The 23,613-nt window shown below is 46.0% G+C and overlaps 1 protein-coding gene across 6 annotated transcripts in view; it reads left to right on the forward strand.

Annotated features, from left to right (window-relative positions):
- The first annotated feature begins 994 nt into the window (after positions 1–994).
- The window catches only part of Traf3ip1 (TRAF3 interacting protein 1), a 55,727-nt gene continuing 33,108 nt past the window's right edge, over positions 995–23,613 (forward strand). The window contains exons 1-8 of one of the 6 annotated variants that reach the window (XM_074072139.1): positions 996–1,185; positions 4,835–4,903; positions 5,517–5,678; positions 8,138–8,275; positions 8,374–8,796; positions 11,837–11,908; positions 13,331–13,403; positions 21,227–21,328. In XM_074072139.1, the coding sequence (XP_073928240.1) occupies positions 1,063–1,185; positions 4,835–4,903; positions 5,517–5,678; positions 8,138–8,275; positions 8,374–8,796; positions 11,837–11,908; positions 13,331–13,403; positions 21,227–21,328 (1,162 nt within the window). In that variant the 5' untranslated portion in view covers positions 996–1,062. Of the gene's footprint in view, positions 1,186–4,834; positions 4,904–5,516; positions 5,679–8,137; positions 8,276–8,373; positions 8,797–11,836; positions 11,909–13,330; positions 13,404–21,226; positions 21,329–23,613 lie in introns of all 6 variants that reach the window. The other 5 variants (XM_074072140.1, XM_074072141.1, XM_074072142.1 and 2 more) reach the window with 5 other exon arrangements.

A 23,613-nucleotide genomic window follows, 5' to 3' on the forward strand; every position in this document is an offset into this window, starting at 1 on the left:
AGAGCCAGCTGAACTGTGCAAAAAGAAATACTGTAGAGTGTCCTTTAGATAGGAGGAGTATGATACCAGATGGAAATTTAGATCCACAGAGTGAAGTGTTGAAAATAGCAAAAAAAAAAAAAAAAAAAAGGATGCAAATTAAAGTTATAATGGTATTCATTAGAAGAGCTGTAATCAGACCTCAAAGTCCCCATGCTGCCGAAAGGGTTCTGCAGTTATCCTGTACATGATGGACGGAAGGTAGGTGGAACAGGGGCAGAGTTTGGTCACCAGGACAAAGACACCATTTAGCCCTCACCTTCCTAGGAGGTAGGCAAGGCAGGCTGGCACTATGTTATCCCTGCTTTATAGGAGCAGGAATGGAGTCTCCAATATAACAAGTTACTTGCCCCAGAAGCCATATTAAGTACCAGACAGGACAGGTCACTTTCTTTTCTCTTTTTGAATTTGAAATGAGGTCTCCTATGTTGCCCAGGCTGGTCTGGAACCCGTGGACTCAAGTCATTCACCTGCCTTAGCCTCTCCAGCAGCTGAGACTACAGATGAGAACACCGCACCCGGCGTGCTTAGGGGTTACTTTTTCCTCTGCTCTAGGATGAAAACTGCGCCGGGCCAGGATACGGCATTTTTATTTCGTGTCTTTGGGATAACTTAGTGAAGCGCCTCCCAAAGCCCTCGAAATTTGTGAAACATGTAGCAGTGACCTTGGAGGTCGTGTTGAGTCCACCAGGCCTCCGGCGGCCACCCGTGAGCCGCCGAGCGCGTACCCAACGCGGCACCACTGGACCAGCGGACTGGCAGGCCGGCGGGGACGGGGCCGAGGGCGAGGCGGGATGGCGCGCGCGCCCGTTGCTAAGGCCGCGCTGCCTTAGCGACCGGGCGCGGGGCGGCGCGCGCAGGCGCCGTGGGCGGCTGCGGTGCATTGTGGGATGGCAGCCCGGGCGCGCCGAGGCGGCGGGCGGCGGGCGGCGGCGGCGGCGGCGGCGGCGGGTGGTGTGGCCGGGGGCTGGGGCAGAGGCGCGGCAGGGCAGGCGGGCACCTAGCCGCGAGGCGGGCGCCGCCATGAACTCGGCGGTGGTGCGGCGGACGCAGGAGGCGCTGGGCAAGGTGATTCGGAAGCCGCCGCTGACGGAGAAGCTGCTGAACAAGCCGCCGTTCCGCTACCTGCACGACATTATCACTGAGGTGGGCTGGGGTCAGGGCGCGGGTCTGTGGTCGATGCTGGGTTGGAGTTGGGGTTCTAGGCCGGGTTGGGGTCGGGACGTGGGTCTGAGCTTGGGTCTAGACTGGGGTTGGGGGTAGAGGCACGGCGCGGGGGTCAGGGTGCGGTTATGGGGCCCAGGGATGGGCGGGGGGCGGGGGTCGTGGCCTTGGCCCGTGTCAGGGTGCGGATGTGGGGCTCGGGGGACTGGACTGGTGACGGAGATCAGGCCAAGGTGGGGGTCAGGGTGCGAGTGGGGCCCGGGGATTGGTGGGGGTCAGGGGTCGTGGCCCCGGTTGGTGTAAGGGTGCGGATCTGGGGTCAAGGCGTAGGCGAGGGTGGTCAGGATCTGGGCTGGGGACTGGAGTCAAGGTCCGAGCAGGGGTCAGGGCAAGGATCTGGGGCCTGGGTAAGGATCAGTCTGGGGGTCCCAGTGCAGGCCCCCAGCCTCAGGCGCATAGCCTGCAGCCTGGGGGCAAGCAGTAGGGCCAATTCCATCGTGCTGCTTGTAGAGTGCCCTACCTTCACCTGTCTCCTGGGCCGCCTCTATGCCCACGCCCCTCAAGAAGCATTCTTCCTCACCTAGCTTCTGTGTCTTTAGAGCCCTTTCTCTCTTCTTTCTGGCAGTGCTCATTGTGGATCCCCTCTCCTCCTCCAACCCTGTTACCCGGCATGTAACATTGGAAAGGCACTCCACAAGTCCTGAGAGTTATTCTTTTTTTTTTGGATGAAAAGTAAATCTTTTATTTATTTATTTATTTTTCTTTTATTATTCATATGTGCATACAAGGCTTGGGTCATTTCACCCCCCTGCCCCCACCCCCTCCGCCCCCTCCCTCTCCCCCCCTGAGAGTTATTCTTTTTCAGACTCCCCCTCCTTGCAAATTTCTCTGCACACTGCTTGATGCAGCGGCCACCACACTTCACCTGCTTCCATGCAGGTGAATGGAGGTAGTGTTTCTGAAAGGAGGACTGTAAAATGCAGTTTGGGATTTGTTGATAAATGGCACAGCCTGCCTTCACTTGCTATTGGTTGTCTGTGTGACCCTCCCACTTGAGGATGGTGAATTACTCAGTGACAGAGACCGAAACTTATTTGTTGGTATGTCTTCAGTGAGGTGAGCTGCACTGGGTAAGGTACACAGAAAGTGCTCAACAAACATTCACTGTTGAATGGAATCTGCCAAAGCTCTGGTAGCTGAGGAGTGTTGCCATGGGGAGTGGCAGCACTGTTTGCCTGGTGCACTGAGGTGGCGCTAGGAATCAGGTTGAGCTGTAGGCTCCAGAGCTCACAATCTCACTCATTCATTGTTGGTCCTCAAACTACTTCTCACTCTTTTGAACAGGTTGTGTGCCTTATTTCCCACAAACTTTGCTTTATTGTCTTGGCCATCCTACCTTAGCTTGTAATGTGTGCTATCGTAGAATGCCTGCCTCTGTTAAAAACCCTGCTCATGCTTAGAAATGCTCTGGAATCCACCACATTCCAAGGAGCTGTCTTGACTGGTGATCTGCCCTTCCATCCTGTGAAGCACTTACAGCCTGTTCTGATTAGTGTTTGGGGAGGAGACCTGGCTGTGTGGAGAGCCTGGTGGGAGCCGGGCACTGGATCAGCACCACCTTGTGAAGCAGGCAGGTGCCATTCTCTGACCCAGAGGGAGCAAGGAAGAACTAGCCTGAACGTGAGCCCGGTCCATCACAGCTGAAGCTGTGTTAGTCCTGTTGGCCCCATGCAGTGCAGAGAGTGTGCCTCACCTTGTGGGTGCTCAGTGGTCATGTATGTTGGTGCTGGCTGGAGGGCATCTTTGTGTGAGGGAGGAGGAACACTGAAGCAGGAATTGCCTTTGTTGGCCAGGTAGACAGATATGGAATGAGGTACGTGCCTCTTAGTTAGGAGTGGGTCTGCTTTTCTTCCAGACTTTTCCTAATCTAATGCTGAAATCAGTTTCTCTTCTAGTGTAAAGATAAATACCCTAATTGTCACCTCCGTGATGAAGGTGTCAGAGTGGGTGACATATTGGAAGGCATGATAGAGAGCCTCCTGGGAAGGTTCTCTACTGTTCCAGAATATTACATTTAAGTCACTGTCTTAGTGTTTTAGTTATAGCTAACTAACTGCTTCTTTCATTAAGGTCCACGTCCATTCTGTGACATTAATGTGTGGTCATGATTACTGTGCACAATTTAAACTGTCAGCATCCTGAGGAAACCTCAGTAGAGACAAAGTGAGCAAATTCCAGGAATGTTAAATGCCAGATGCTCTCACAGTCCACATTCCACTGGGCTTCTCAACACAGCAAAGCAAAGCAAAGCAAAGCAAAGCAAAGTAAAGCAAAGCAAAGCAAAGCAAAACAGCCCAGTGGCATGGCTTTTAAGTAGTTTGGTGTGGAGTAAAATCTTCTAGATTCATTATAACTAACTTGGTGTGGTTGTAGCTGGATTGCAGAGAAGAAGGCTGACATTAGTATAACTATCTTGTCTTTAAAGCCTGCCTTTCAGTAACATGCTTCATAGTGGACCTAGGACACTGACAGGTATACATGTTCCACCATACACTGTGTACTGGTATTTTCTGTTCTCTTTTATTTTTTGGAAAATGCTTCTCTACTCATACTGATTTTACAGTATAATCTACCACTTTTTTTTTGAGACAGGATCTCACTATGTAGCCTAGGTTGTCCTTGAACTTGCAATAGTCTTACCTCAGCCTCCCGAGTGGTAGGATTGCAGGTGTGTGCCACCATGGGCCCAGCTTAACCTACCACATTTTGAAAACCTCTGGTTTTAGAGAACCTAGGACCCTGACTGGGGGTAGGAGTAGGGAGGAACAGAGAAAACCACTGCCTTATAAGCTAGCTTTAGGGGTAGCTAGGGGTACAGGTTACCTGAGGGAGGGGCAAATAGGGAGAGAACAAAGTGATAGGATGCAAGACACCTCACTTCCTAAAAAGTAAGAAGACCCTTCTGCAACTTTCAGTTTTGGATACCCAGGCTAAGCAGTTCCTTTTCTTTCTGGAATACATTCCCTCCATGTTATTTGAGTGATGCTGGTAAAATGCCATGTGGCCAGGTCCTTTGCTGCATTCAACTCTTCTGGCCTCCTTGGGGTCCTTGGGCTAGGTTTGTGATTCTGAGTGACTGCAGTGGACCTCCAGTCAGGCCCTGTATGATTGTGGGCTCAGGCTCCTGCTGCCCCACACTTCTTTGGATCCCTTGAAACAGGACCCTCTTGGCCTGTATCTTATGTGGTTGATTTCTCTTGTTGAGTATGTGCTTCCCAAATGCCCCTTCCCCCAGCTCTTTTGTTAGCATTTTGTCCCAGTTTAGGTCTGATTTCTTCTGGGAAGCCTTCCCTGGCAACCTTCGGCTCCTCCTCTCCTTCCCTACCACCTGCTTGGGGTCTGCAGTTTTTTTCTGTCTGTCCCCATTGCCTGGCTATTTTCTGAAGCTGGGGCTAGTGTCTGCCTGCCATTGCACCCTACACTTGGTAGATATCAAGCATGTTGAGGAAGTGGATGGTTAGAGTACTGGGTTGGCTGGATTCTGACTATCTTGAGCATGAGGTTCAGTGGATGAGGCAGACACAGTGGCTGTCTTACCAGAAGTGTGTGAGATTGGTTCTCTCTTTTGTAGGTGATTAGGATAACTGGCTTCATGAAGGGCCTCTACACAGATGCTGAGATGAAGTCAGATAATGTCAAGGTATGTTTGGATGCAGGCCCCTTCTCTCTAAACCCCTTAGCTTAACAAATGGGGATTGTTTTATAGGCTATGTACTGTCATTTGTATCATTTATATGCTGATAGACAGTTGGAATACAAGGCCAATTACTTCATGAGTTGATGTATACCCTTTCTCATTTGATTTTCTCATTTGTGGCAACTGCAAGCCATACTAAATTTATCTACTGAAAAACAGAATTAGTATCGGGGTATGGTGGTGTACACCTGTAATCCCAGCACTCAGGAGGCCAAGGCAGGAGGATCTTGAGTTTGAAGCCAGCCTGGGCTACATAGCTAGCCCTTGTCTCAAAAAACAAACCATCAAAAACAGAATTAGTATTTCAAAGGTTAATTCTAGCCCATCAACTTCATTAAAAGCTTTAATAAATTGTTTTTGTTGTGCTATAAAAGGGCATTATTTATAAGTTTGTCATACATCTAAAAATAGCTTATGTAAGGAGGAATGGTCCCATGCCTATTGAACATACTGAAGGATAATGCAAACTCTTTGAGGTATTTTAACATTTGTATTTTACATGATCTGATGAGAGCCCAGAGTATTAATGTTTGTATTTTAAATGGAAACATTTCAGGATAAAGATGCAAAAATTAGCTTCCTACAGAAGGCCATAGACGTGGTTGTGCTGGTGTCAGGAGAGCCCTTGTCAGTGAAACCAGCCCGAATAGTGGCTGGACATGAGCCTGAGAGAACAAACGAGCTGCTTCAGACAATTGGAAAGTGCTGTCTCAACAAGGTAAGGCTGAAGCACTGCATGGCCTGGCCCAGAGTGGATGGGGGATGTTGGGGGTGGCACAGGACAGATTTAGGTGTCTTGGCAGGTTTAAGGAGGAGTTTTGCTGATGTCTGTTGACAGCCGCACTTTGCATCTGAGCCACCTATTTTGGAGCCTCCAAGGTCCAGGGATTTCATCATATACTTACTACTGTGCGATGAAACACCAAGGGCACGCTGTGCACATGGGAACATGGGGCTTCACACACACTCTGCCCTCAGCCCAGTGGCTGGAAACTGCATGCTGCCTTCTCATTCCGGGCCTCCTTTGAAGTCAGGGCTGTTCCTGCTGAGGGGGAGGAGGAGCCCTTCTTCTTACTGTGGGACTCCCTGCTCTCTTCTTGCCTTCCTAGCCTCTGGAGCCTCCCTCCCTCCCTCCTTTATTGCTCTTTGAAGACCCATGTCACCTTCAAGAGAACCCTGTTCCAGATTCTTAAGGAGTGGATTTGTTCCTTCTTGTGCTTCCCACTGTGGGCTGTAAACTTGGGTGCCGGATGTCAGCCTCTCTGGTTAGTCCCAGCCTGGGCCTCGTTTGCCTGGATGTTGGAGGAGGTCAGGGCCTTCCTTCTTTGTGCAAGTCAAGCAGCCCTCTGGGGGTATAGAATGGGTCCTTCATCAAGAGTATAATGAATGCAGTCCTTATGGGTGGCCAGTTGGGGCCTTAGGTGTCATCTAATGGGAGCAGGTGAGATTGACCCGCGCAGCAGTAGTGGAATATGGGGTGCGTAGTGTCTGGTCATCTCCAGGAGGCCTTGTCCAGGCTTAGATTTTAACAGTGTGGTGACTCCTGTCACAGCCTCCCACTCCCTCACCCTTTTTGTCACTCCTCTTTGTAAGAGGCAGGTCTGACTCTCATCTTCCCTGGTGCATCTTTTGCTGGCTTATGGTTACCTCCAAGCACAGCCAGCTTCACAACTTGGCTTCATAACCCCTAGAAACCTGTTGCCACTTCTTTTTCCTTCAGGTTCTTTCCTTGTCTCACACACCTTGCTGCTCCACTCCAGCCACTGCACCCTCCTGACGTCTGCAACAGGCTCTCTCTTTTGCTTTGCACCTTTGGTCAGTGCCCTCTAATTTCCCAGGGCCTGGGCTGCCTCTTGACTTCAGCTTTACCTGTCAGCAGTGTGGGATCTGTGAGGAGTCCTGAACCTTCCTCCCTCCCATGCTAACTTCGGTGCCCTATTTGGTTTGCTGAGCATGTGGATATTCACTTTGTTTCTTTCAGTAGCAGTTTGTCCTGCATTCTGGAGCTGGCATGTAATAATCACTCAGTGCACATGTGTGGAGCAGGTGTACGAGTGAACAGGATTCCTGACTGGAGGTGTTCAGCACCTTGCGTGGCTGTCAGCCATGCTGGAGAAAAGACTTTTTGCATTTGATGAGTCTTGAATTGGTTCATACCTCCCCCCCTTGTTTTTTTATTGGTCTAAAATGCACATAACATAACCATCTTGAAGAGGTTAAGGAGCATAGCTTAGTGGTATTAAGTGTGCTCTTAATGTTGTGTACCACCATTGCCAGAGTTCTTTTCATCTTACAGAGCCGAGATTCTGTGCCCACTGGACAGTAATGCCCTCTCCCCACCCAGGCCCTGCTAACCACCGTTCCCTTTCTTTCACTATGACTTTGACTACCCTAAGTACTTCATATAATTGGTAATAAGCCTTTTATGACTGGCTTATTCTACTAGCCTAATGTCCTGAAGGTCAACCATGTTTTAGCCTGGGTTAGAATTTTCTCTCTTTTGGGGTTGATACTATTGCCTTGTGTGGGTTGACCACATTTTGCTTATCCACTCATCAGACAGAGGACACTTGGGTTGCTTCCACAGTCTAGCTATCATAGATACCAACACCAGTTTTCAATTCTTTTGGGTATAAACTCAGAAGGGAAAATTTGCTGTGTTGTATGATAATTCTGTGTCTAATTTTTTGAGGAACCATCATACTATTTTCTATAGCAACTGTACCATTTTACATTTCCTCCACTAGTTCATAAGGGTTCCACTTTTTCCTCTCCAGTACTTCCTATTTTCTTTTTGTAACAGTTGTCCTAATGGATTTGCAATCATAAGCCCTTTCAGCTGGGATTCTGTGATTCCATTAGAAATAGAAGGTATTTGTAGAGCTCTCTGGGTCATCTTTCTGTCCTTGAATCACACACATCCACACTTGACAGTTTGGGTAGAATTGAACTAGGGTTCATTAGCTTGGATGGATACTACTGTTTGTGGCTAATTATTAATAATGACTATCAAATGCAGAGCTTTGTGATAACTGTACTTTTAATATTTTATTCAAATTTCACTGGTAATCAGAAAATCTGTTGAATGAAGTATCCTTGAATGCTCCATTCATACTTGTTACATGTGCTCATCTTATTTTCCCTTTGTATTTCATTTCCTGACATTTGGACAATAAGCTCTCCAGTGATGATGCAGTGAAGAGAGTTTTAGCTGGAGAGAAGGGGGATGTGAGAGGAAAGACCTCACGGACCTCGAAATCTCAGGAATCAGACAATAAGGATGTGAAGGAAGAAGAGTCCAGAGCTCATAAAGAGGTGAATTGCAATTGTATATTTTTGAAAATAAAATAGACTTTGTAATTCAGATAGGAACATTCTTAAACTATATACATATATATATATGTTGTTTTTAGGATAGAAGAAGCTCTGAAATAAAGGAGAGAAGTACAAGCAGAGAGCGAAAACAGAAGGAAGAATTGAAAGAAGAAAGCAAACCACGAGAAAAGGAAAGGGACAAGGAGAAGACAAAGGAGAATGATCGAGACCAACGTAAAGATCCTGACAGGGACAAGTACAGAGAAGGAGAGAGAGAGAAAAACAGAAACAGGGTCAAGCAGGAGAAAGAGAGAGAAAGGGACAAAGACAGAGGCAACAAAGACCGAGATGCAGAACGGGAAAAGGAGAGAGACAAAGGGAAAGAAAAAGAGAGACTGAGAGACAGGGACCGCGAGCGTGACAAAGGAAAAGACCGGGAACGACGGAAAGCCAAAAATGGAGAGCACTTCAGGGGCCCTGACAGGGAGAAGAGCAGAGAGCAGGATAAGTCAGAGAAGAAGGTAAAAGTGCATTTGAAACTCGAACTTAGAAAGACCTTGGGTCATTCTCTAAATGACTTCTGTCTTACAGCCTGATTAGGGAGCTAGTTTTTTCTTACACCAATTTGAAATTGTGGCTGCCTTAGAGTCCCAGTGGTAACTCAAAGAGATACTAGTTTCTTTTTTTTTTTTTGGTGATGGTGGTATCAGGATTTGAACTCAGGGCTTCATGCTTGCTCGGCAGGTGCTCTACCACTTGAGTCATTCCGTCAGCCGAGATACCAGTTTTTTGCCAGGTGTCTTTTTGCCCCCTAGATTTTGTGCCATTCATTAATAGTAGCTTATTGTTTTTTAAGGCATTATTCAATAAGATTTTAGCCAGTTCCCACTTTATATCCAGAAGAGTATATATTGGGTTTGGTACTTATGTGTTCACTGTTGAATTCCCGGCTCAGCAGCGTGGCACATAGAAGGCCTACACTAGAGATCTGGGAAAGGAGTGAATTGAGAATCCAGGCAAGGGATGATGGGTTTTCCAGATCGTGAAACATGAGATGGAGTTGGGGCCTCTTTGTATGGAGTGATGGCCTAGGAGTAGTGGAAGATAATTTGGAGGAGGAAGCCAGGAAGACATCATTAAGAGCTTGCTGTCTTAGTGTTAAATGGCCCCTGCTGGACCTACAGAGGAGGCAGGTTTTGGAGTTTGAGCTAAGTGCCCATGTTGTCCTTGTCTTCATCTTGCTGGATAGTTTGAGATTTCTTGCTTCCACCCGTGTGTCATGTGGGTTGGATCTGGGGTTTCCTGAGACTGGAAATTACTCCTGCCTTGCCATTGTAAGCCTGTTTGCAGGCAGAGTCAGTTGTGTGCATGGTCTTTTGGAGCCCAGACATTACTGAGTTTATTCAGGATTAGAGTTACTTTCCTAGTCTTTTAGGTCTTAGCAGATAAGTACAATAAAAACCTCAGTTTGCTGCAATTCTTGTTTAATGAAATTTTTCAGGTAAATTTAGGTTTGGCCAGAAAGTTCTACTGGTTTCAAAGCGTGTTTTCTAAATGTGCAAGTTAACTTTTAGACTCAACTCATCCTATGGGTCAGGACCATTTTTTCCTGATGCCTTTCTTGTGGGATGTGTAAAGCTTCCTGGGGACATGGTTTGCAGCCACTAGCCAGAAGGAAGCAGGAATCTGGGCCAGCTCCAAATCTGCCCATGGGATGCAGCCAGGCAGTGGGGGCAAGGCCCGGGATGGCCCCCTGCTCTTTCTTCCCATGATAGTCCTCTTGCTCTGTAGCATTGCATCTCAAGGTGTCACTTGTTCCCTGGAGGGGAGTAGGCTCCATAGGAACAACTGGATTACAATCCTATAAACTGTGCTGTGGAAGTCTGTGTAGTGCCCACATTAAGATCTGCTATTGCAATGAGAAACGGGGTGCCTATCCAAAAAGACTTTGTTAGTAATTAAACTTAGTGTTCTACTGGGAACCTTGGAATTTTACTATTTAAAATACCACTTTTTGCCTCCCATGCATATCCTGCAGTAATGTACCCCATGATCTGTGTATAGAAACTGGGCTCCCTTGTGAGTTTTAGAAATCACAGAGACATCACCTATCTTTACCTCTTTTTTAGTGTTCTAGAAAAAAGTGTTTTTCATTGGCCTGGTTTTTGTGAGGTGCTGGTGTATGCGGTATGTTTACATGTGTGAGGCAGCCCTGAATGGTAACCTTACACATGTGTCACTGATCCTTGTCCCCAGATATGGTCACTGAAATTGCTGAGCCTGTGATTAATTGTTCAATAGAGAGAAAAACAGCTCCACAGAGAAATGCTTGCACCTAATATTTGGGAATGTGTCAGAACCAAGTGCATATGATGGTTTTATTTAAAAGGATTTGAGACCATGATGAAATGAGATCAGACTTGCTTAGGTCTTCTGTGGTGATTTTGTTTGCTTGGGTCTTCTGTTAGGAATCTAGGGTGTCTTTTTTGAGCTCTGTAGATCTGGGAAGGAACAGCCAGGTCTTCTCTGGTCAGAAGTGCATGTAGATGTGAGGTGCTACGAGACACCTCCCAAAGAACCCTAGTTCCAGGGACTTGTAAAAGCATCTTGGAGGGTGTAACCTCCTTAGTGGGAAAAGGGAGACTCAAGGTCTAACCACACTGCCACAGTCACTCCACCCTCTGACCTGTTCCCTGACCCCTTCCCATTTCCCTTCTGTCTAGAAGAAAGGATACGATGTTCTCAAGCTGCCTCATGTGCTTTTGTGAAGCGAGGTGAAAACGCACTGAGGTTAGAGGGCTCCAACGTGGCGACTGGAGCCTAGGTGCTGGGTGAAGTTCTGTGGGTCTTGGTCACCTGCTAACTGCCTCTTAGAGCAGCAGCTCATGGCAGTGCAGAAGGGAGGTTGCACTCGGGTAGTTACCACTGACACTGTCCAACACCTTCACTCAGGGGCAGTTACCACTGGTACTGTCTGACATCTTCACCATTAACAGCATGCTTCATTGTTGAACTATTGAACAGACATCCTTTGACATCTGAATGATGACAGTCTGTCTCCTGTATAGCCAGACGTGTCTTTTGGAGAGTTGATTCAAGGAGTAGAACGGTGTTTACAGAATCCATGTAGCTCATGACTTTGCATCTACAGCCTTTGCTTACGCGTTATCAGGAGATGCTCACGTCTCAGAAGCTATGAGCAGTTTTTCTGTAGGTGCTGGAGGTTTCTATTCACCCCACCTCTCATTCCTGTTTCACTGGGGTATGTTTCCTAAAAGTTTGTCCTGGTGTAGAAATTGGTTTCCTGAGAGCAGGGATGTTTGGTGTTCTTGCTCCTGCCCCACCCTGTGGGGAAGGGTTTTGCTGTTTGCTTGAAAGACAGAGGAAGTACAAGCAGAATAATGACGACCAATCAGATCTGGAGTGGTGATGCGGTGCTCCTGTGGAGGGTTTACCTTGCTTGTTGGTCAGTGTTATACGCACCATTATCTTGGTGTGTTTTCACATGTTGCAGATTTGAATAATTCTAAAGTTTGAAGAAAGATTTATTTTTTTTTATAGTCATCAAACTCTGGAGAGATGTCTAAAAAGTTGTCAGATGGCTCTTTTAAAGATTACAAAGCAGAAACAGAGGTAAGCTTTAAAGACTTTTTTTTTCCTCCAGTACTTGGGTTTCAAGTTCTTATGCATGCTGGGTAGATGCTCTACCACCTGAGCCACACCCCTAGTCCTTTTTGCTTTAGGTATTTTTGGAATAGGGTTTCACATTTATGCCCAGCCCATCTTAGACTACAATCATCCTATTTATGCTTCTCACATAGCTGGGATGACAGGAATATGTTATCATGAGCAGCTTTCATTGGTTAAGATGGTGTCTCATTAACTTTTTTCCTGTGCTAGCCTCCAACCTCAGTAGTTGATTTGCAGGAGAAGCTTTGTTGTCTCCTGGTCCACTGGGTGTCAGAGAAGAATAGGGTTTGGATTTATTCAGCGCAGTCCCATCTTTATTTTATTGTGAAAGTAATGATTTACATGGTTTACTACCTGGTGAAGCAATGGGTGGTTTTCTGTGAGCACTTCTGGGTTTACCTGCACCTTTGCTTGATAAGTATGGGGTGTTATGTACAAAGGGCTGGGGGGCCATTTGGGGAGCAGAGTGGAGGTGGCACTCAGGACAAGTCTGGGAGGGGATCAAATAACCAGGCCGACAGGAAAGGCAGGGCCAGCTGGAGAGACCCCTGTAAAGTCTGCTTGATGAATTTGGGATCCTGCCCTGTGCCTCCTGTGGTGAAGTACAGTCCTAGCCAATCACCCCTGGGTGGGCTATCCTGTGGAGGTTACACTCATCTTAAGTAGTAGGAGACTGCTACAAGAATCAAAGCCAACTTCCATCATCATTTTGAAGTATTCATGGCAGGGAAGATGAAGTGAGTGGAGTAGGGACTGGGAGCACTTGGGAGACCACTGTCGCTGCTTAAGGGGAGAGGCAGTGAGATGGATCTGTGCCAATGAAGGGAGGGCCGTATTTGTTGAAACACATGATGTACGTTTTACTTTCAGAGTTGTACACAAACACATTTCAGTAATGGAGTACAGTTGTGCACCATACAGCACTGTCTCAGCCACGGACCACATACCTGATGGTGGGCCTCTAAAGTTATGTTGCCCAATGATGCGTTATCCACGTTAGTTTGTGTAAATGCGTTTGAGGGTATTGGCACAACAAAGAAAGTATCTTGTCATTAAGCCATAGCACATGGCTGTGTATAGCAAGTAAGGTTGAGTCCTCATAAGCACACCTGAGAGGGAGCATTTCTCCAAATGGGGTCAGTGGATTGCTGATTTACTGTATAAAAAGATCTAAATTTAGGGCAAAAGAGGTTTGATTTCTTCCAGTGTTCACTCTCAGGGCTTGAGGGCTTGGTTGAGTGATGTTTAAAGCCTAAGGATATTGTTGTTTTCATACTTACTCTTTCTAATGCAGAGATCAAAAAATAAATCTGCTATGGTATTGCTATGCAATGCATTAATTTTTTTTATTCTCTTTCCTTTAAGGCTGAGATTTCCATGAGCACATCCAAGTTGACATCAAAAACATCAAAGCGGCGATCCAAAAACTCATTGGAAGGTACTGCAAAGTTGAATATATGTTTCTTTGCCTTATTATGATATCTGGTAGCAGAGAACTCTTAGGGTAGGAACACAAGACTGCCATGTCTAGAAATGAAGAGACTGTGGAAATAATGATTTGTGGCTTACACACACAAACACAAACACCGCCCCCCCCCCAGGGGCAGAGCAGCCTCATTTGCTAGAGATCTCTGGGGAAATCTGAAAGGTGTATTTGAATTTTCATTTTCCAGAAATACTTTTTAGTCCTCTCAGTTTCTTTGGCTCTTGTCTTTTGCACTGGGAGACAGGATTTCATCCTGTTGCAGCCTGGACATAAAGAGCAGAGGATGTTTATGCCTTTAAAATCAGCAGAGATTATCACTGGTCATCATGCTCAAAGTGAAGCCCACAGGCCTAGTTTGGGGATGTCTGAGGGTAGAGCCTTGTTATAGCAGACCAGCAAATGGGATCAAGACTCAGGCAAAGCAGGGATGTACAGGTGGAACTGCCACTGTGGGAGGCTCACCTTTAATTAAAGCGTAAAGTGGCTTTGAATGAGCAGTAGTAGTTCCTGAAGAATTGACCATTCTCAATTGTGTAAGTTAAAGAAATTTGGCAAGAATGAAGGGTTTGGAATTTCTCACCTAGCAATGAAACTTTTGTGGTAAGTTACACTCTTCTCACCAGTAGTGATGCTATGGTGACATCTTGTGCCAGAGCCTTTCCTTTCTGTGCTGTCTGTGGGAGAAGCCCAGGAAGTCCAGTCACCGGCACAGGTGCTCTACTCCTGGTGGCCTCCACCCCCTTCTTGAGTGTTTGAAGCTTTCTGAGTTCCACAGATGAGAAATGGGAAACTTATTCTAGTGAAATTGTATTTTTCTGTGTGTCAGTAGCTTTTCTTGGCATCTCTGATTTGCCTGTTTTTCACTGACCTGATTCCTTATCACCTCTTTTTGGAGTCCAGTGCTGTTCTTGTTATTTGTAAGGCACTCCCTGTACAGTTAGTGAGTTTTTAATTGTTTAATTGTTAACTGGAAATTGTTTAATTGCCAGTTTTTAATTGTTTGTTTCTTATTCCTTTTCAGTTTGCTTTTACTGTTGATGCTTGGTGTGTTTTCTGATTTGCCTGTTTAATTTTTTTTTTACTTGCTGTTTTGTTTTATTACTAGTTTTATATCATTGTTCTTTGCAAAAAAGTTTTAAGATATTTTATTTACTTATTCTTCTAGTTAAATTTTAAATTCATTTCATCATTCAAACTATCCTACCCACCCACAAAATAAACAGGCTTACTTCTCAGGATTTAACTGATTTGTGTTACACCTATGCTTTCCTCGGTTAGGGACCAAGGAAAGATGTTCCCCATCTTCTGAGACCATTTGCACGGGCAGGGTGTATCTGTTAGTCAAGGTGATGGTTGATGGTTTGTTCTGTGTCCATGCGTTTGGAAATGGCTCCTTTTTGCTGTTGGCAGGCAGATGCTGTTGATTTTCTTAACAGTGTCTTAAATCTAGCTTTGCTGCTGAGCCTTTGTGCAGGAGGTCTCCCACTGCTGCTGAGCTTTAGTCCAGGAGGTCTCCCACTGTTCCACTGCTGCTGAGCCTGAGCAGCAGCTGAGTCCAGGAGGTCTCCCACTGCTTCTTTGGGGTTTCTCAGCAGACAACCCCAAACACCTCTTGTGTGTTTACTGCTGAGCTGGTGCTGCTGGACTGTTTGCACTACCTTTGTGAGACCTCACTCTCAGAGACTTGCCGGCTCTATGACAATGCGTTTTCTTGAGCTTCAGGCAGTAGCTCGGTGGATTCTTATCTTCCTTCCCCAAGTCCCTTAGACTGGCCAACCTGGCATCTGCCCCAACAGTCTGCTGTGCTTGAGTAGGTCAGCTTTTGGGGAAATGGCCAGAGTCAGAAGTGCTCAAGACACAGAAGTTCTGTGCTCGGTTCAAGGGGTGAACATCCATGAGTGTGAGGATGCATGTTAGAGATACATGTTAGACATATGCAGGTGTAGTGCATTCAAGAATCTCCATAGGACTCAGAAAACACTCTGCATAAGAATATGGCAAGTTTTATTGCTTGCAGGTAGTGCATTGTAGCAGAACTGGTGACTGTGAGTTAATGAGAACATTCTAACTCATGTGTTTAATGACTGTGCAGCATTACCAAATAAGTTTAATACCTATTTCCATTGTGCAATTTCATGTCAGGAAGAAGGGGCTCTAGAACCAGAGAAAATAGTCTTTCCCCTGAAAAAGAACGTAACTCTTCCTACCATAAAGCTAAGAAGGAACATACCGTGAAGCAGCTTGGTAAGACTAAGTGAGCAGTGGTGAGCTGTGAGTGAGTGTCTGCGAATTGAAACTGGTCACTGCCTGACCCTTTGCTTCCGTGTGATCACTGAACATGGAGCTCTGTGGGATGGTCACATAGGTGTTGCCTTGCCTGACATGGGACCTGAGCCCTGGAGCACTGTCCCCTGGCCAGAGTGGATGGGGTAGGAGGACTGTAGGCCCAGCTGGGCAGAGCTGCAGAGGTGCCCCCAGCTAACTGAAGATGTCCTACCCTAGGGTAGCCATGGACTGCAGTTGTCCATTGGAGCCTTCCTTTCTTTATTGTGCAGACATTTGAAATCACAAAGAGAACACAGGTGTATACCTCCATGTTTGTTACTGGTGATTCTTTTGAAGAAAAATGGAGCCAAGAGAAGCAGGGATGAGGGGTGTGGGCTCACTGAACCAGTGAGCTCAGAGCTCACCGGGAAGGAAGAGGACCTGCAGGTGTCCACGGATCCCGAGCAGACACCCCGAGCTGGGGGCAGGCTTGCCTGTGTGCATAGCAGGAAGCTCAACTGTGAGGCTATGGTAGAGAGATGGGCAGTAATTGAAGAGGGCTGCACCAGCCAGCTGGGCCTACTGGCTGTGTGTTTTGCACGAGGTATAGGATAGAGTACTGGGGTTTAAACCTGAGGCCTCATGCTTGCTAGGCAGACAATCTACCACTTGAGCCACTCCACCAGCACTTTTTTGTGTTGGGTATTTTTTTGAGAGGATCTTGCAAATGATTTGCCTGAACCATGATCCCCCTGATCTCTGCCTTCTGAGTATCTAGGATTACAGGCATGAGCTACTGGCAGGCAGCTTGATTTGTGTTTTAAAAGTACCTCATTTTGAAACTGGAGGTCAGGAATGGAGTCTAGAGGGCAGTGAGGAATGTGTAGCATGTGGATGAAGGATGGTAGCTAAGACCCGTTGCTGTGGTGAGAACAGATGGGACTTTTTGGGGTAATTTTTGGGTGATGACACAATGGATTGGTTACCATTTGTTAGAAAGGAGAAGAATCAAAGGGGAGAGCCAGCTGGCAGTTCTGGGCATATAAGCAGTGCTATTTATTGAAATGGAAGGATTGGGGAGAAGTGGGTTGGTACCAAGAACTCTGGGACACATCAAGTGTGAGATATCTGTGAAAACATCCAAGTAAAAGTGTGCCTAAGAGCTGTGTGTAGACTGTGGGATGTGTAGGTCTGTGATCAGGAGAGTTGCAGAAACTGAAGGTGAATCAAAACCTGAGTGCCCTTACTCCATGGTGATGCTCTAGCATGGCCTCTGAGTGCTCACGAATCCAGAGTGCATGTGGGTGAGGAAAGGTGTGCTGAGCTCTCGAGCTGCCAAGACTCACAGGTTAGGGAGGACCTGGCAGAGGAAACAAGACCAGCGAGTGGGGGAAAATATGGAGACTGAGTGTCCTGAAGGCAGAGTGAGGGGTGTATTGGGAAGGGGAAAGACTTCTTGTCTAGTCTTCTAGGGGTGTCATGTGACAGTGAGAGCTCCCCACTGAGTGGACAGGGCAGTGTGTCAGTGACCCTGACACATGTAAATTCCAACTAAAGCAGCCAAACACAAAAACGTTTATAGAATTTTAATTTGTTGTTAACTATTTTATGTCAGGAAGGAAAGAGAGTAATATTTCAGCTAAAATTTTGGAGTCCATAGTGTCTGGATCAAATAATTTCCAGATCAGGAAATCATGACCTAAGACATAGGTGAGAAGAATTTATTCTTTAAACTCCCCACTACTTTGTTATGAAATACTTACGTGTCAGTGTAGTTGACAGTTATTTCTTATTTAACCACTTTAATCTTCTCATATTTTTTCACAGTATACTGAAGATCAGATATGACTTGATGTTTAATTTGATTTAATGTGCAAAGTTATGTGATAATTTTATTAACTCAGCTTTAAGTTGATCTTTACATGCCTTTTTACAACATAATGTGTATAATATGCATGTACATTACATGTGCACAGTGTAAATTATACAGTGTATACACATAATGTAGAACATTTAAGTCAAGATGCTTTCTTAATCTTGCTGCTAGAATTTTATAAAATGCCAAGGATGATTACATAGGGAAGTTATTTGTGTAACTTGTCCTGCTCTGCTTTATTCATTAAGATTGCTCCACAATAAAGGCTTTTAAAAAGCATGCTTTTGGCACTTGGAAGAGTTGTCCTGTTACTTGCCCAGTTATATTTAAGGCTGGCAGTGTGACATAGTACACAGGTGGGGAAAAACTCTTCTACTTTAGATCACATTCAGAAATATTAGAGTGCATGGGTTATACTCAAGGAAAAAAATAGTGTAAATTTTGACTCCAGGAGGCTAAAATTTTCTGGGCTTAACTTGAGGTATCTTGTCTATCTGAAGCACATCTGCACACATTGCTTCTCTGTTGAGTGCCTGTAAACTACAGTGAAACCTGGTGCTACCTGGTGGGGCAACCAACAGTGGCCAGGAGCAGAGGCCAGGGTTACTCCTGACCCTGGCCCCTCTTCCTCCTCCCCACAACCCTTCTCCCCTTGGGTCTTGCTCCTGCACCTGTCTCGGCCCTCTGCTGTGCACCTGGGCCCTGATGTCAGTCACAGTTCTTTTGCACCATAGACATTTCACTTTTGGAATTGAGAATTTGCCAGTTGCTGTCAAGAGCTCCCCAGCTTCTTGCATCCACTATGATTTCCAGAACTACTGCCACTGGGTCTAATGAATGATCTCCTCGCAATTACCTTTCATTCCTAGTGCTTAGGAACCTGGGTTCTCTTCTTTTTTTTCATTTTGAGACAGGGTCTTGCTATATAGCTCAGGCAGGCCTCAAATTTGAGATCCTCCTGCCTCAGCTTCCCAAGGGCTGGGATTATTGACATCCTAGCTCAATATCATGTTTTGTGCTGACTCACCAGACCCTGTGAACCCTGTGCCCACTGCCTGGTCCTACTGGTGCTGCTTTAAGGGTTATAAGAGAGCTTGTGGGATTTGTCGTTACCATCTTACTCTCTTGAGTGGGCTGGGGAGTTTACGCATTTCTTTTTCGAGCTATGTAGAGTTTAGTCCCCATACTCCATCTTATAATGCAAGCTGAGCCCTATGCATTCCCTTTGCACTTGTTTGGCAATTCCAGGTTTCTCTGGAACATTAAGTCTTATCCTTATTTTGCTTACTTTCCCTTATTTCCTTTTGTTTAACTTCTTTATTGTGAAAAATACAGAAGAGTAGAAAGAATGTACAGTTAATGCCCACATACCTCTCACTTAGCTGGAGTAGTTCTAACATTTTGCCATACTTACTTCACCTTAGCTATGAACTTTTATGAATAATTTCAAATTATGTTGAAAACATCCTAAAATTTGTCTATAAATACTTCAGCATGTGGCTTAAAAAGTACAATAAAGTAAAATAAACATTCTCCTATATAGCCACAGAATTCTTGTCTTACTAAATAGAATTGTTATTTTCTGCTAAGTATTGAGAACCTAGGCTGTGTTCTAGTTGTATTAAAAATGTCTTACACTCTTTGGAAGCACTGGCTACTTCATCTGATCTGACAGCACCTCAGTGCAGCAGAGGTTTGCACAGACCCCCAGCAAAGTGTAGAGTGTGTGCAGTGGCACTGTGGGTTGGGCTGATGAGCGAGTTTCAGTGAGATTAACCAACGTGGAATCACCTTTAAAACAAGGCACAGTGCTCCTTGGATTTTTGCTTCATGTAGGTGTTCCCACCTGAATCTTGCCTTAGCTCTGAGGCAGGGCGAGCTATGGCTCAGCATGGGCACGGGGCAGGTTCAGGGCCTGAACTTAAGCCTTGACCATGGGACTCACATCCTTAACTGCAAGGTTCCTTGGCTACCAGGTAATTCCAGACAACAGAGTTATAGGTGCGTTGATTGCTAGGTAATAGTAATTTAAATTTTTTATAAGTGTATTATTTAGTCTTAAAGCTGTTATTCAGCAAACTTGTTAATCTGTCCTCTGTGATTAAGACTTGATTGCAGTATTCTTAGTGAAAATGAAGTTTGTTTTTATATCCTTCTTTTATGTGAACGTGGGGTTTAGTAAAGCTTAAGAATACCAGTAGAACTTTGAAAAGAAAAGGCTGTGGACAGACCCTGGGCTGTATCCTAGCACTGCCAAATAAGAAAAAAAGAAAGGAAAGAAGGAAAGAATCTGTGGTCTCAGATTATAGATAGAAGAAAATGCATAAGGAAGGAAGGAAGGAAGGAGGGAAGGAAGGAAAGAATCTGTGGTCTCAGATTATAAATAGAAGAAAATGCATTTGTATCTACTGATCATGATGCTGGGTTATGTACAGAATAGAAAATACTTGGGCTAGTGGAATGGCTCAAGCAGTAAGAGCACCTGCTTAGCAACGGTGGGGCCTGAGTTCAAGCTCCAGTGCCACTGGGAAGGGGGAAGCCAGTCTGGGGAAGTAATTTGTGAGACCCTGTCTCAAAAAAACCCTTCACAAAAAAGTGGCTCAAGGTGTAGGCCCTGAGTTCAAACACCAGTACTGCAGGAAAAAAAGAAAATACTTGATACTTTTAAAAAATTTATTCATATGTGCATACATTGTTTGAGCCATTTCTCCCCCCGTCCCCTCACCCCTACTTGACACTTTCAAATCAAAGGTGATAAGTTAAAATTATTAGGGCATTTCTGTAATTGATAAGCTATAATTTTGAAGCTTATGTTTATTTTTAGATCTTAATAGCTCATGTCCACTCTCTGGCTATGCTCCATCAAATATAAATAATTAGCTACTTGATTCAGACTGTTAACTCTACATCATTTTTATGTTGAAAAATTTCCTTTACAAAACTGCATCATCTATTTTAGTAGTCTACATAAATAAAACAGTTATTTGGTGGCTAGTGACAGGTTGATGCTGCTTTCAAGAAAGGGAGCATTTTGGTTTTGTTTTCTCTCCTGGGGAATGTGGGTCCTTGGGTGGTGGCTCTGTTTTCCAGCTCTGGGTCCTGCCATAAATCAAAAGCCTGTTCCTTCACTGCCTGCCTTTCCTATTTGATTTTAATGGGGAAAATACTTTATTTCTTAGGCATTTGATGTTTTTGACTATCTTTATAAACCCTAGAACATCAGTCTATAACTAGTAGATGCGTATTTGGGATTCTTTCATTATGTGACTATGACAAGAAAGTTTTTTTTCCTCCTTGTTTTCCTGAAGTAGCAGCTACTTGCAGCTTAATTCCCTGGTTGTGGGAAGTGGGGTGGTCTGCTTTGGCCAGGAATGCGCTAAGCTTCCATCTGCACTGAGAGGGTCTTGAGAGGCCTGTTCAGACTGGTGCCTTTTTCCTTGTGCCCACTTCCTGAGCCACACATAGGGGAGGAACATTCTAGATGCACATTTTCAAAGGCTGCCTCCATCAGTCCTTCTTAAACTTGCAAGTGTGAAAGCGTAGATGCCTGAGTGCACTCTCTGTTAGCCAAGCCATTGATGCTAGCCCTTCAGTGTGCAGTCTTAGTGACCGATTTTAAACTATTTCATGTCAGGAACAAAAGAAGCTCGTACTAACTCAACTAGTATTTCAGATGATAATTCAACTAGTCTGTGGCGTGAGAACACTGAGCCAGACACAGCAGTAAATCAGAAAGGTAAGAATCATCCCCTTTTATACCTTCGTGGTGGGTTCTCTTGGGGGGCAGCCAGAGACCCAGGTTTCCCCTGGAGTCTGAACTAGCAAGTGAATCACTTCTCCTTTTCACAGAACCCAAGGTCGTTGCTTGGCAGCACGTGAGGCACACTGCCATGTGTCTCTGAAGGAGACAGAATGGCAGTTTTCCTGACTGTGGTGTCAGGAGGATCTCTGAAACAGGTTTCGGAGCTGCCAGCCTTGTGCTCACAGAGAACTTTAAACAGCCCAAGTGTGGGCTCTCTGATGTTGTAATGTTCTTTTAGGGCTTCAGTTATAGTTCTGTTTTCAGCAGTGATTTTCTCAGCTTAAAAAGAATTGTAAAATACACATGAGCCTGTTTCTCACAGCCCTGGAGCTCCCCACAGCTTGGAGGGGCACCAGTACCTCCATGCCAGCGTGTGTGGGCGTGGCCAGGTGAGGCTGATGTTTGCCAATTAGTTCAAACAGCAAATATTTGTCAGAGGCCTAGTGTGGGTCAGGCCTGAGCAGGGAGTGCATCTGAGAGCAGAGGCAGGCTGGCTTCCTACCTTCCTATTGTTGGCATGTGTGTTGAGATGAGGCCTGAAAGATGGAATGAAGGAACCACTTAACAAGAGATGCTGGAGGGCTGTGGGTAGAAGGGACCATGGGTGACCTCAGAGTATGGGGGTGACCAGGAAGAGGCTGCTTGGTGGAAGCTCATAGCAAAAAAATTCATGTGACCAGCTGAGCACAGTGGAAGCATTGAGAGCCAGGCAGTATGGTGGAGAGGGCCTGGCAGGTCCTACCACACCTCATGTGGCCATGTTTAGCTTTCACCATAAGAGTGGGAGGTTAGTAATGTTAGCTTTAGTGACGTGTTTAACATGTTTAGATGTTAAAAAGCATCTCTGTTTTCATTTGAGAGACTTGAAGAGTAGTCCCGAGAAGTCTGAGCACAGCCCAGCCTGTAGAAGAGGGGTGGGCGAATTGTAAGTCTTCAAGACATTTAATGAACACCAGGTCTGCAGAGGAGAGGGGACAGACAGCTGCCCATGTGCACCCCAGCAAGAGCCAGCTCACCTTGGACCCGGGTCTGGCCCAGTAGGTCAGAGGTGGCAGGGGCAAGGGCATGTTAGAAAGGAAGTCCTTGGCAGCCACAGCCAGTGTGGGCTGGGCTGTGTGGAGGACACCTTTGGGTCCCCGTGGATAGGGACTGAGTGTGCCTTGGGTTAGGGAGTGACCTGTGAAATGCAGACAGGTCACTGTGCTCGCTTGCCTCCTGGTCTTGCCGTGTGATTTAATAACCCCATCTCAGTGTCCTTTCTGAGTGTCTTGTGATTCTAGGGTCTGTCCCAACACCCCTATGGCATGAGTTTTAAAGAAAGACTTTGGATTTGATGTCCAGGGACTTGGTCTGCTGTTTGTGTCCTGTCACAAAGGGCGCTCAGTACTGCCTCTGCAAAGGCCTTACTCTCCAGGTCACAGTACCTTGGGAAGTTGTGGCTACTCTGTCCTTGGCAGCCCTGTCCCTGGGTTGAGTGGAACCTGTTCTGGGGCTCCTGAAACAGCCCTGCCAGCAGCACTGATTATTATCACACCATCCTCTGCAGTTGTGCCCTCCAGCCCCTTACTGTCACCTTCTGTGCTGTGTCTTTGTGGGGTGTGATTTCTGGGGGCCTCTGAGATTGCACGAATAGGGGCCTATGAACTCATGTCTCCCCCAGTGCTGCTGTGGTGCCCATAGGAAGGCCTCCTGTGGGTGTCAAGGGGCCTGTTCACTCTGATTCTCAAGGTGTGGGGAGACCATCCTGGAGGTGGGGCATAGGTGAACACACATTCTTGTCCTCACCATAGTGTCCTTGGCCCTCAAAGGAACCCGTGTAGCTTTGGCACCTTTGTCAGATTGTTCCTGTATTTTAAGAGGAGTGTAACACAAAGATTGTGTACCTTTCATTTTGAATCCACCCCTCCTGGAGCAGCCACTCACTTGCTGTGACTGCATGGGCTGTTTGTCCCCAGTGCAGCACTGGAAGAGCAAGGATCTTTCATGTGCAGCTGGGGGGTTTTCTTCTTTAGGAGCTGGTTTCTACCAGCTGGTCAGTTCTGCAGGATGTACTGAGCTTGGTGGTTCCACTCCAAGTCTTGGAAGTGGCCTGGAGGTTTGGCCTGCCAGGCTCAGACCAACTGCTTATACTCAGTGTGATTTTCCTGTGGCTCCCTGACTTTACCAGTTTGTCTCCTACGCTCACTTAATTTATCTCTGTGATATGTTTTCTTCACAAT

The sequence above is a fragment of the Castor canadensis genome, chromosome 4, assembly GCF_047511655.1.
Source record: "Castor canadensis chromosome 4, mCasCan1.hap1v2, whole genome shotgun sequence".
NCBI lineage: Eukaryota > Metazoa > Chordata > Mammalia > Rodentia > Castoridae > Castor > Castor canadensis.